General features: G+C 46.9%; 1 protein-coding gene across 1 annotated transcript; it reads right to left on the minus strand.

The window, feature by feature from the left end:
- Positions 1 to 6,486: 6,486 nt before the first annotated feature.
- Positions 6,487 to 7,530, minus strand: LOC121834109. The gene has a single exon (XM_042287855.1). The coding sequence runs from the start codon at positions 7,426 to 7,428 to the stop codon at positions 6,487 to 6,489; it is 942 nt and encodes a 313-aa protein (XP_042143789.1). The 5' UTR covers positions 7,429 to 7,530.
- Positions 7,531 to 12,755: the final 5,225 nt, after the last annotated feature.

The raw sequence follows: 12,755 nt of genomic DNA on the forward strand, positions 1-12,755 counted from the left end.
ATCGCAGGTGTCCTGTCACATGTTCGATGCCATAGAAGGACGAAATGAATGCCATGGACTCCCAGTTGGGCGAAAAGGTTCCGTTCACAAGGTACACTTGAAGTGCGACATTGTCATCTTTGGTGTGTCATTGAAGCGATTTGAGAAGTGGTTTGCAGAGAAGGCCTCTAGGCCTCTTAGAGGCTTCTTAGAGACCTCTAGGCCTCTAAAAAGCACTTATTTATGTCAAATTATTTTAGAGGAGCCAAATAATGATACATATAAGCAGTCTTTCTTTCCAAGAACTATATCAGAGTGGAACAACCTCCCCGAAGAAATAGTATGAAGTGATACCCTAATTTCTTTTGAAACATGCATATCTAAATTGCATAACCAGTATTAACAAACCTTTCCCTCTGGCAGTGCATAATTTCGATTTTATGTTTTCGATACTTGAATGGATTGGGACTTCCGTGACTCCATTTGTTATCTGCTCATGTGTTCTTTTCTTTTTTATTTGCCTTTGCTCGATCTTAATTTTGCGCACTCAGCAGCGTATGTTTTTTACAATTTAGAAAGTGAGAGGATATTATACTTAAACATATTGTTTTGTTTAGTATTCAGCGTGATTTACCAAAACCGTGTACTCTTGTCTTTCGTGAGTTGTAGTCTTCAAAAATGTGCCTTCATATGTATTACCTAGTGTTCTATTTTGTACACTGTTGCGCTCCTCTAACAGCCCCAATGGACTAACAGTATGGATAAATAAAAAAATAAATAAAAAGTTCCAAACATCGAGGCCAAGGGCATGATAGTAATGGAAAATGCTTCATATTGTCACGGGTGGTGACCAAAAGAAAACAGAAAATGAACAAGAAGAAATAAACGTTTAATGTAGCGAACTTGTGCCAAAAATAAAAGGGTACAAAAGAAAACAGCAGAGCGTCGCGGGCGTCGATGTCGGCGAAACCGCAGGATCGAGCGCAGAGGCGAGACTGACTCGACAAGGTCGCGGGCGGCCTCTTATCTAGACTGAGTCACTATCTCGAAGATTCGGCGGGGTACGTTCGAGCGTAGCGCGCTTGGGGCGAGAATGAACACGCACTTTCTAGAACAACAAAAACGATAGAAGTTATGTTCGCAGCAAGAACAAACGAGAACCCTCTGCAAGTCTGCGCGCGGCAATATTACTCTGTCAAACTCCTTGCCCCTTAAAGCTGTAACTCGCTGAAGGACTGTACAGGAATGTCTAAAAAATGAAAGCCGCTTACAACTCCCTGTTACAGCGAATTAGAACGCAGCTTTTGAGGAGGAGGAGGGAAGGGTACTTAGTGGAGTGGATACCTCTCCCTCCTCCTCACCTCCTCATCCTGCCTGCTCCTCCCTCGGAGTGGCGTCGCCGTCACCGTGAGGTCACGTGACCGTCGTGACGTCACGTGACCCTCGTGACCTCACGGGGCTCACGCAATGTCACCGGGGTCACGTGACCTCACGGGGTTTACATGATGCACCGGGGTCAGCTTACCTTACGAAGGTCACCTGAACTCACGGGAGTCACGTGGCATCACGGGGGTCACGTGACATCACGGGGTCACGTGACCCCACGGGGCTCATGTGACTTCATGGGGGACACGTGACCTCACGCGGTTCACGTGACATCACCAGGGTCATGTTATCTCACGGGGTCACTTGACCTCACGGGGTCATGTGACCTCACAGGGTCACGTGATTTCACGGGGGTCAAGTGATCTCACGGGGTTCACGTGACCTCACGGGGTTGGTGTGACATCACCAAGGTCACGTGACATCACCAGGGTAACGTGACCTCACGGGGTCACGTGATCTCACGGGGTCACGCGATCTCACGAGGGTCACGCGATCTCACGGGTGTCACGCGACCTCACGGGGTCACGCGACGTCACCGGGGTCACGTGACCTCAGGGGGGTGAGGTAACCTCATGGTGGTCACGTGAGCTCACAGGGGTCACGTGACCTCACAATTACGGCGACGGCGATGCCGCTCAAGCCAGAAACGGGCACCTAAGAGCTGCGCTCTAAAACGCTTGGAATCGCTTGGGGCCCGACAATTTTAAAAGCCGAGCTGCTGAATCTTGTTAACACTGAGAAAGCCGCAAGACGTAAACTCGAATAACGCTGAGTCAATCCATTAGCAGGACAATATGAGCATGTGGTACTTCGTCTGCCACCATACCACTGAGCAGAACCCTATCGAGCTGGTGTCGAGCCAAGTACAGGGCTACATATTGAGCCGGAATATCAGCTTCAAGCTTGCAGATGTTTAAGCGCTGGCCCCAGGCGCTCACCAACAACTTACTGCTGAAAACTGGTCGAGCTATTTACACCATGCTGCCAGAGTGAAGGAGCGAATGGAGGCAGACGATTGACTCGCAGCACTCGTCACGGACAGGTTAATTATTGAGACTGGCGAAGACTCAAGCACAGGCGACTCAGATGAACAGGACATGGGTTGTGAAGCACTCGAGTGGTAGCTCAATCACGAAGTGAGCCAGCGCTCGACGACAAGCTGTCGTCGCACTTCGTGTCTACTCTCCCTCGTCTGCTGAGGGACCTGCGACTCTAGAAACAGTCACGACGACGTGCTGCCGTTCCGTTCTGTGTTTACTCTCTGTCGTCTGCTGAAGGACCTGCAACTCGAGAAACAGGAACAACAACGTCCTGGCTGTCGCACTCTGTGTCTACGCTCCCTCGTCTGCTGGAGGACCTGCAACTAGAGAAACAGAAACAACGATGCGCTGCCGTTCCATGCCGTATCTAAATTCTGACGTCTGCTGAAGGACCCGCGACTTGAGAAACAGAAACGACAATGTGCTGCCGTTGGACTCCGTGGCTACACTCCCTCATTTGCTGCTGGACCTGGGAGTAGAGAAACAGACACAACGAAGTGCTGCCACCCCGTTCCGTGTCTACTGAAGGACCTGCAACTCAAGAAACAAACGACGACATGCTGCTGTCCCGTTCTGTGTCTACTCTCCCTCATCTGCTGAAGTACCTGTAACTCGAGAAACAGACACGACCACTTGCGGCCGTCACGTTCTGTCTACTCTCTGTCTACTGAGGGACCTGCGACTTAAGAAACGAACGACGACATGCCGTTTTGTTCAGTGTCCACTCCCGGTCGTCTACTAAAGGACCTGTGATTCAAGAAACAAATGACATGTTGCTGTCCCGTTCTGTGTCTACTCTCCCTTATCTCCTGAAGGACCTGCGACTCGAGAAAAAGACACGACGATGTGATGTGTTGCAGTCCCTTTCTGTATCTACACCCTGACATCTGCTGAAGGACCTACAACTTCAGAAACAGAAACGACAACATGCTGCCGTCGGACTCCTTGCCTACTCTCCCTCATCTGCTGAGGGACCCAAGACTAGAGAAGTAGACACGACAACATGCTGCCGTCTCGTTCTTTATCTACTCTCTGTCGTCTGATGAAGGAACTGCGACTCAAAGAAAGAAAACGACAACTTGCTGCCGTCGCACTTCATGTCTACTCTCCCTTATCTGCTGAAGGATCTGCAACTAGAGAAAGAGACACGACAACATGCTGCTGTCCCGTTCTTTGTCTACTCTGTCGTCTTCTAAAAGACCTGCGACTCAAAAAACAGAAATGACATGTTGCCGTCGTTTCTGTTTTTGAACATGGTGGGAGTAAGGCAATGTTCTCTGACAAATTACCTGCGCCTCTATGCAGGGGATTCATGAATGTGACTTTGACTGTTGTCCCACCCATCGTACTTACCAGATTTCGCACCGTTGCATTTTATTCTCTTTATGAATTGGATATACTGGAACATGACCCGTAAAGTGCGTAACGCTCAAGGAGAACTAAATAGATTTTTCCAGTGCCATTTATTTGGGGCAGCTCCTTCGCAAGGTAGGTCTATTACCTCTCAAACATTCCTCGTAAATATAGCTTCCAACAGTGTTAAAAGTTGTTGAGCGAGCAAGCAGCCATAAAAATGCCGGCAAACACACAAGCCGGTGCACAGATACCACCATACACATATCGAGCAACAAACCAGAGGTGATCGGAGTCAACATTTACCTGCTGAACCTTCCATTTGGGCCTCAGGATCCACAGACGTCTCTCTGCACACTTCTGGGAACAGCCTTGGGTAGAGACCAGTGTGGTTCTCGGTATTGTTCAGTTTGTTTTTCAGGAAATGAGCATTTCCTGGAGCCCTCGTTCGGAATCCAGTTTAAACCATATTCATCTCTGAAGTAGTGGATGCAAGAATCGCAAGAATCAGTTTCAAACCCGAATGATATCTAGGTGGTGGCAGGGTATACAGGCTATGCCCATTTAAACTGGTGCTTTGTGTGGTATACTACTTTTCTCGTCACTTTCTGAATTAACAGCCGAGTCAAGTTCGGAATTCAATTGTGAAGTTTGAAATCTCTACAAAACTGAATTTTAAAAGCACTTAAGTTCAGTGCAAGCAAGAAGGTAACGGAAAACATTTCGCTGAAAGCTGCTCAATCGAAGACTTCACTGACACAGGTCCGCAGCGGTTCGTGCACATTAGAGAATGTGTGCTTCTCCGATCACATTACTGGAATTGAAACAGGTTTTGGCCTGGCGAAGCGCCACCTTGTGAAGCAGTTCTTCGGGTGAGCTCATGCCCGGAAAATTTTCACAATTTGTAGTTCCAGGAAAGGCTCCGCGAAACATTGGCACAACTGTCCTCAAAACGTTGTTTGAACAATATTCGTCCGCCGAGAAGACGGCATGGTCAACAGCATGAACCTGACTCTGGGAAGTCCGTGGAATCGAACATACTAGATGATAATTACACCGCCGCACTTTGGCCGCCATAACTAATCAAGTAAAAAAGACAGATAGAAATAAGTCTCGATCTCTGCAATATACCCGGAGTACTTACCTTACACGTCTTACGGCACTTATCCCTCTCTGGTTGCGTTCCTATTCCCAGGGCCTCGACGGGAACCTGTGGAGCTTCATGCCAGCTAGGCCTTCTTGGTTGGAGCAACCCTTCAGGAAACAATACCGAACGCTTCGACGCTTGGTCTTCTGCGGAGTAATCCGGGATCGCACGCGACAGCTGATGGTATAGTGAAAGTCAGGAAAACCAGACAACTTATTAATTAACGACGACGAAGCAATGCTTCAACAGCTTTACGCTCTAGCACAGATGACGAAATGGCTCTCTCAGTGCTGCAAATATTTTGGGCTAGGTGGTGCGATGTGTCGCCCAAAACAAACCATGACGCAGATTAATGACATGTTTGCTCACTTTTTCCTTAACAAACAATGGCTTAGTTTGGAAGTTATGGAGGTCACCCAAAACAACGGAGTCTGCAGTCACATGCACAACATACAGATGAAGATGTTCACCGAATTAAATGGTTTTGAGCAGGAGTGCGAGAACCAAAATACTTCGGTTCACAGAGAAGAGCTCACATACTTGCACGAACTCAGGATGTTCACCTTCACTTGCACTTTGAACGAGTGCACTACGCTTTGTATATACAAAACCATCAATGCCAACAGACGTCCAAACAAATGCAGTATCCCTCGCAAGGTCATGCTCCGAAATGTGCAAACGGACCATTTCCGGCAGGTGCTCATACAAGATGGGCTTACAGCCTGTTGTGACAATTGTGTTCTCGCTGCTTACTTGCGTGGCAAGGTAAGTTTCCAGGTACGGATGCCTCGCAGCTAGCGTGTAGTTAATATTTTTGAAGTTCCGAACTTTCCGAGCAACATCCTTAAAATACTGATGTTTCGACTCAAATGCATTGCCCACAAGCTAACGAGGGGACCATACCTGTACACTCATGAAGGGTAATGTATCAGGTAATGCAACTTGCATGGGACAGGTGTGCGTGGAAACAGTGCCTGAAAATCTGGAAAGAAGTGAATCAGACGCTGAAAGTAAGGCAGATAAGATAAGGTAAGAGGAATCCTGCGGCTCATGACAATGTCAACAATCTTTCTCAGCAACAAGTATGTTCCCCAAACCTCATTTCTCAATGGAATGCACATCCCACCATACAAAAGAAAAAATGTCTGAAGAAGCAGAGTATCGGCGAAGCACTTCGCACTTCCTCTGATTTTTTATTTGCCCTTTAAGTACTAGCTTGAGATTTCCTCGGGTTTGTTTCTGGCATCATACGGTGGATAGTCGAAGTTAAGAATACACAAATTCAGTGCACTAAGAGTAAAAAAATTATGAGACATCAAGTGGGAAATTACATGCCTCGTTACAAATGTTGGGACACCTACAAGCATCTCATCCATTAGATCAGGAGGTAAGTGCTCGGTTGGCTCAAAGCCAGAGACGGTCGGGCCACAGGGAGCCCGCACTCTATAAAGGGAACTAGTTGGTGCCCCAGACCTTAATAATAATATGGTGTTTATATCCAGAAGGACTTCGCTAAACAAAATCTTGCTCAAGATGCTTGCCAGAAATTTCATGACGGAGGGCCATACGAAATCTACAAATTCAACCATGACTGAAACTACATTTAAACCCTCCAAGTCTGTGACTGGAGAGGTTGTCTCCAGTCATTGCAAGAACCGAGCCATAGAGCACCTCGCCATTTCTACAAATGCCTTTTTTCTTGAGTTGTGATATGTCTCTTACAAGTGGAGCAAATATTCTGTGCAGGCCATACGACGCTACAAACTTGTCATGCACCCGCAGTGCAAAATGTATTCCAGACAAGCGAGATCTTAACTTTTGGCGAAAGTTTAGAATCGAGTAGTAAACAGCGGTCAGTTTATGCTTGCCCCTTTTTTTCCCAAGTGGGTTACACACCTCAAACTCGTCGCTGTATAGTTGTACACAGATTTTCTTTCTGTCACATTGAAAGAATTTGTGATCACGGTAGGCAGTTCCATTGAAAACAGTGGTCAAGTAACCTTCCTCCACAGGCTGATTGTAAAAATCATTCCACACACTGGGGTTTTCAAGGGTACACTTCAGCATTTCGCACACAGAAACATATTGAAAGGTGTCGACCTTTCCATCTTTATCCGTCGCCAGAACCACAGTCTCCGGCTGCACAAATGAAAAACGTTCTTTCCAGTGGCGATTCCGGCCACTCCTAGTTTGGAGTTGCTCCAAATCAACCAAGGTCTGGGACTTTTGCTGCAGTAGCGTATTCAGATCAGATATTGGCAGCTTGCAATGCTCGGCAAATCTTTCAAGATAAAATATAATGTCGTTTGCAATTTCGTTCATTGTGGATTCAGGAAGCCGTCTTCTCTCTTTCCATTTTAGGAAGAGTAGTGAAAGCGGTTTTACTAGGTCCCCATCGTCTTGCATGTGTTGTTCATTGCAAGATTCCTCGTTGTCCTTGACGTCTGCCAGGATCAGGTGTGGATTGCTCCTGGCACCATCGGGTTCATTGGGAGCCGCAGTAGCATCATCTTTGAGCAACATGGCATGGTTACGAGTAACATGTTTTCTGTGCGACACATAGAGGGGAAATGTTCGGAAGCAGCCCTGTAGTCCGCAAGTCCAGTTTCCTTCATGGCCATGTTTAGCATGAAAATGACGAAAAAGTGACCCGAGAGAGAATATCCTTCACTTTCACATAGGGCAGCAGAAATATCGAACTCCAGGGATCTGCAGTGGATAAAAAAGAAACATGTGAAATAACCAAAGGTGTGCCTAAACAATGCTTGTCAACTCTTCCCTTAATTTGTGGGGGGCGGGGGGGGGGGGGTTAGCTATACTTCGTCTCACCCTACAACGGACTTAAGGCCAAAGCTGCGGGCTGCCAGATCCGATTGCAAGCCACCTAGAAACTGTGCGGTATTTTGATTCGATGTACGTATCAGTGCCCGCATCTCGGATCACTGAAGGGGATGGGCGAACAGTGGTTCGGTTCAAATAGCACTGAGTCATTCACAAATTTTACATTGCAAATAAACTTACGACATACCTACAGGCTCTTTGCAGTGTCAAACCTATTGGAATGACACTGCACATTATTCGTTAATCCCCAATCAATGTTAAGTATGTAAGATTTTAGCGTGGAACATGATTGAACCTGGCGGTCCGTGGCTCTGACCTATAAGCCCATCGTAGGGTGAGGCAAAGTAGCCAAGCCTGCTCCACGGAACTTTGTGGTGTTACAGCATGGTGCCGAAAAGTCTATGGCAAAACTCTTATTTAATTGCCAAAAAAAATGGTGTAAAAATGCAATTCACATTTTTTTCCTTATTTTTTTACAACTTACTGCAGGTTAGTAATACAGCCAAGCAGAAGTGGATACGTGGGGCTTCTGCGCTAGGACTTCTGACGTATAAGGCATTTACCGGTTTCGTCTGATATATATTATTTAGACTCTGCATTTTGGGCATGTCCAACATACCTACAGCGATAAAATGTACCAAGCGGTCTAGATGACAGAAATCTATTTGAATAAGTTGCGAAAATTATTTTGCACTCTACAACATGGCAATTTACCACATCTGTGGCTAGAAGTGCTTTTAATTTTAAGAGTGGCTAGTATTTTATCGGATGCAACGCTAGAAACTGCGATTTATTTTAACGGTTAAAGCTTCCTGAACGATCAGTAAACATAAACGGAAGTATCTGCACAAAAGGGCTGCTCATTAATGAGCTAAGTAAAAGAGGCCCGAAATTAGGCTTGTTTGTTTTCGGCTGAATACTTAAACGAGAAGCGTGTGCTAAAGGAGGACGACATGAAAAAGCGACATTTAGGGCAGAGCTGGGCAGGGACACTCGAAAAGGTATTCCCGGATACAAGTACTGAGATACTTGTTTTTGAGGTATAAAATGCATATACTGAGATACTTTTGTCTTTGCGGTGTCGGGAACCTTTGTATAGGCAACCTGCAATGCTGTTTGGTTTGGCGTTATCTAGCGGCTGAACCAAGGGAGAGTGGGTATGCCTGGCTGTGGTGGCTGCATTGTTCAAACCTGAGCTATTACTCTGGTGGCGCCACTTAGCTTAGTATGTGAAGCAAGAAATACTGGGTGGGCCAGGAATCCGTGATCGAATAACATGCCAGTACGGCGGAAGCTACGGACCTGGCGGGTCGATCGGAACAAGCCTCGGTCGAGGTGAAATCTGGACGGTCTTGATGTCGCGAAGGCTCGCCTGCACCACCAATAAGTAAGGAGCTCTATGTTAGAAACAATGTCTCTGTGAATTCAGCTCGTTTATGAATGAAGTTGGCCCTGTAAATGGGGGAGTTCATGGTTGCTTGCTAAGGTGTTCTGTCAGGGATCTTTTGCCGTAAGTCTTGAATCCATTTCGCACGCTTTGTGTTCTACCAGTAACTGATATTTTTGATTTGGGGGGGGGGGGGGAAGGTACTTTTCATGTGGCAAGACTTGACTGTGTATAGCACATGCCTAAAGAATGGAGAACCTTATTCGGTTATTTTTTAGTTGAGTACCGGGTACAACATGATTCCGTTACACAACGTCTCGTGCACACTAACTGTCGTTTCATAGCAAGTTTGTTTCACACGCACTGGCACCATTCGAGTTGCCTCCCAAATCCATCATACTCGCAGAGTCTCGCACGGCGAACTGGCCTCGAATGAACTTGCCAAGTGCACCGAGCGCAGAAGACCGATGCGGCCTCCATCTATGTTGTAGAAAGAGTTACGACCTCAGACCGAAAGTAACGCCTTTTTGTTCGACGTCGATGGGTGGGAATGCGAGAGAGCAGTCACTACCAAGATACACGTTGGTCGCTGCAACCTGTAGTTTTTATTTTCTACGACTTCAAGCAACTCGGCTGTCGTAGAGATGGTTACAGACGCCGAACATTTTTGCAGCCAGTTGACTACAAAGTAGCTGGAGTTCACACTGGAGAGCAAAGATGATGCTGTCCGCACAGAAGCTTGATTCATTTGAGCATGGTATTATACGTGAACCACTGAAAGGGTATGGCCTAAACCAGTCTGTTGGAATATCCAGCAAAACGTTTCGTGGAATTTTCGATTTCGATCGTAGTTACAGGTGGATCAGAGTTTAGCGTTGGTGAGGGCGTCGAAAACGAGAGCTTTCTGAGACAAAATACGACGGGGCAAGGTAGCTGACGTAGGTATATATTAAACATGATGGTGTTGCTCAGACCTCGGGTGAAGTCACTATGTTTAGCTTTCTCGGATGCTCTTTGGGCAGTCACAAATTTCTGCTGGGAATCTTTGTCGACGAATGTTCGATTTGTCACCCGCACACGGCTGGCGATAATCTCGGGGGCCGCTGATGTGTTTGTTTTGAGCATTTCTTTACAAACTGGTATATTTCATCATCGGTAATGCAACAGAGGGACTAAAAACTTGCAAATAAAGCACGAGTTGTCAATTGCTTCCTTTATGAAGTAGCAGACGCTCACAATTCAAGCTCGTGTTTGATTCCATTGCCCGCGGGACACAATTTCTATCAGAAAATCTACTTTTTTCCTTTCGGTTTTGCTGTACGAATGACACATTGTACTAGAAGACGAACCCTCGTCGTCTGCTCGTCGGCTCACGCTTTTTGCCGGAGCAAGGCATGAAGGGATAGCATTTTGTCGCATGCTCGATTTTCTCGGTGCAGCGAGTGCATGCACGCGTGGGGTACCGGCTCTGAAACGAACTCGGAGAGTACAACCACTGTGTAGTGCCGGGTGAAACGAACTCGCTCCGCTCTGCGAGTGGGCACGCGTTGGTATGAGTGCCGTGAAACAAAATCGCTATAAGTAATGCAGAATCTCCCCGCCGTCACGTTGAGAAGCCGGCCACATGACGCAGAGAATTCGCGGCATGGGCTTTTGAAACGGGGGCTTTTAAAAGTGGGGCAAAAAGGGTGGGGTGTTTGACATCTGGTGCTTTCGTGCACCACCAGCAAAAGGCTGCTGGAACTCTATACACAAACTCAACTCTGTTACCTCATGGCGCGGTGGTGGCGCGTCGGACGCACTTCCGGTCTGGTGCTGTGGGCAGAAGCCCCCATGCGAGACGTGTATTCCTGCGTTGTTTTTAATGGAATCGGACAACCTGCCTTCTCAACAAAATGCTGCGACTGGGGCTGTGTTAAAAGAGTCGAGAAAAGTTTGAAGGTCCGTTTTAGCGTGCTCGGTTCGTCCGAGAACGTGGATATGTGCCGTGAAAAGGGAAAATGAGACGCCGTCGGACCACGATTGCTTGGGCGGGAAGCACTTTTTGGTTGAATTCACGGATACTTGTGGTAATCAGATTTATTTGTTTTGTTTTAACATGAACGCCGGAAAACTGTCAAGTTTACGGACCACCTGCGGACTACGTTCAGTGCCTCTTCAAGTTCAAACGGCCGCCTGATGGTTCGAACTATCGTCTACTCTTTGAAACGTTTCTGCTTGTCGTCTGCTCGTTTAGACGACACCCGTATACCAAATGTTGGCCCGGTACTTGCGATAAGAAGTTAGTGCACGCCGCAAAAGACTTAAGTTTGAAGATTGGTAAGCAGGCTCGATGTAAAGAGTGGACACAGGAGATGTTGATAATTGTTACCAGTGACCATGACCGACTTGTTATGCATAATTCACTTGGTCCGATTCTGCTTGCGATTTTCAGTATCGACGTCGATCATCTCAGCTACGGTTCGCTCGGGCTTTTGCAGCCTGAGCGACGTCGCGACTGAAAGTTCCGAGCGAAATCTCATCCTGCGAATCAGGCTTTAGCGTATATTCCGCGGCGTCCACGCGGAATGAATCGCCGGATGGCAGATTATTCACGCGAAATTTTGCTGTGTAACAAGCCTCGGTAATTTCTCCGAGGCCGCTCAAGTAGTCCGACATTGCCAGGAAGACGTCGAATCAACAATTCGAACGCGAAAAAGGGCAGGGGGACTCACACCGGTGCCGACAACATCGTATTTCAATGGCTTTCTTTATGGGCGACGGCGAGCTTCTTGCCCACACTCCATCGCGCATGCGCGGCGCCGCTGGCGTCCGCTAGGGGCGCCATGGTTTGTTTGTAAACATGAGTTTGCGTATAAAATCTTGCATTTGAACCATTTTTGCTGCTATTTGTGCAATTAAACAGCTGTGCAGTGGTGAGGCGGGACTATGAAGCTAAGCCGCAAAAATAGCGGAGGAGTCAACGCAGACCAGCACTGTCTGAGAGACTGAGTGGACGAGAGAGCTGCCAAGAGTGGCGCCTTTCCCTTTCCTGCCATTTTTCAGATTTGGCGCATGCGGCCAGCGATGTCTGAAAAGGGTCAAATACAGCCCCAAACTTCCGTCCCCGCCCTCCTCCCCCCCTTCCTTTTCATTTTCTTTATTTTGAGAGGAGGTTAAGTCCTGTGTTTTCTGGCGCATGTTGCGTGACTCTGGACAATATACAAGGAATAAGATAATTGATTATTTTCAAGATTGTGGAAGCTATTTTTACAACAACTTTAACGAGGCACCTGAGCCTGGTGGAGTATTGCAATACAGCATAGATTGTAAATGTATTTAACTACTGATATACAAACACAATTTACAAATGCATCCCAATAAAGAGATATAGACACTCAAAAGTCTACAAGGTACTCCCCAGCCCTGATTTAGGGCAAACTGTCGTCGAGATTGGGAGCAAACCAAAAATGCAGTGTATATTACCCCAAGGTTTCAAGTTACGTCTGACGGAACTCGAAATTAAAATGCAATTGACGTCCGATGGAAATAAAACTTCACGTTACGTCCTGTGTAACTTACGCAACCTTATTGAATGTTACGCTTTCCGGCCGATACATGACGTAAACAGAAAAATATTATA

This window comes from Ixodes scapularis, unplaced genomic scaffold (genome assembly GCF_016920785.2).
Source record: "Ixodes scapularis isolate PalLabHiFi unplaced genomic scaffold, ASM1692078v2 ptg000549l_1___fragment_3__unscaffolded, whole genome shotgun sequence".
Lineage (NCBI taxonomy): Eukaryota > Metazoa > Arthropoda > Arachnida > Ixodida > Ixodidae > Ixodes > Ixodes scapularis.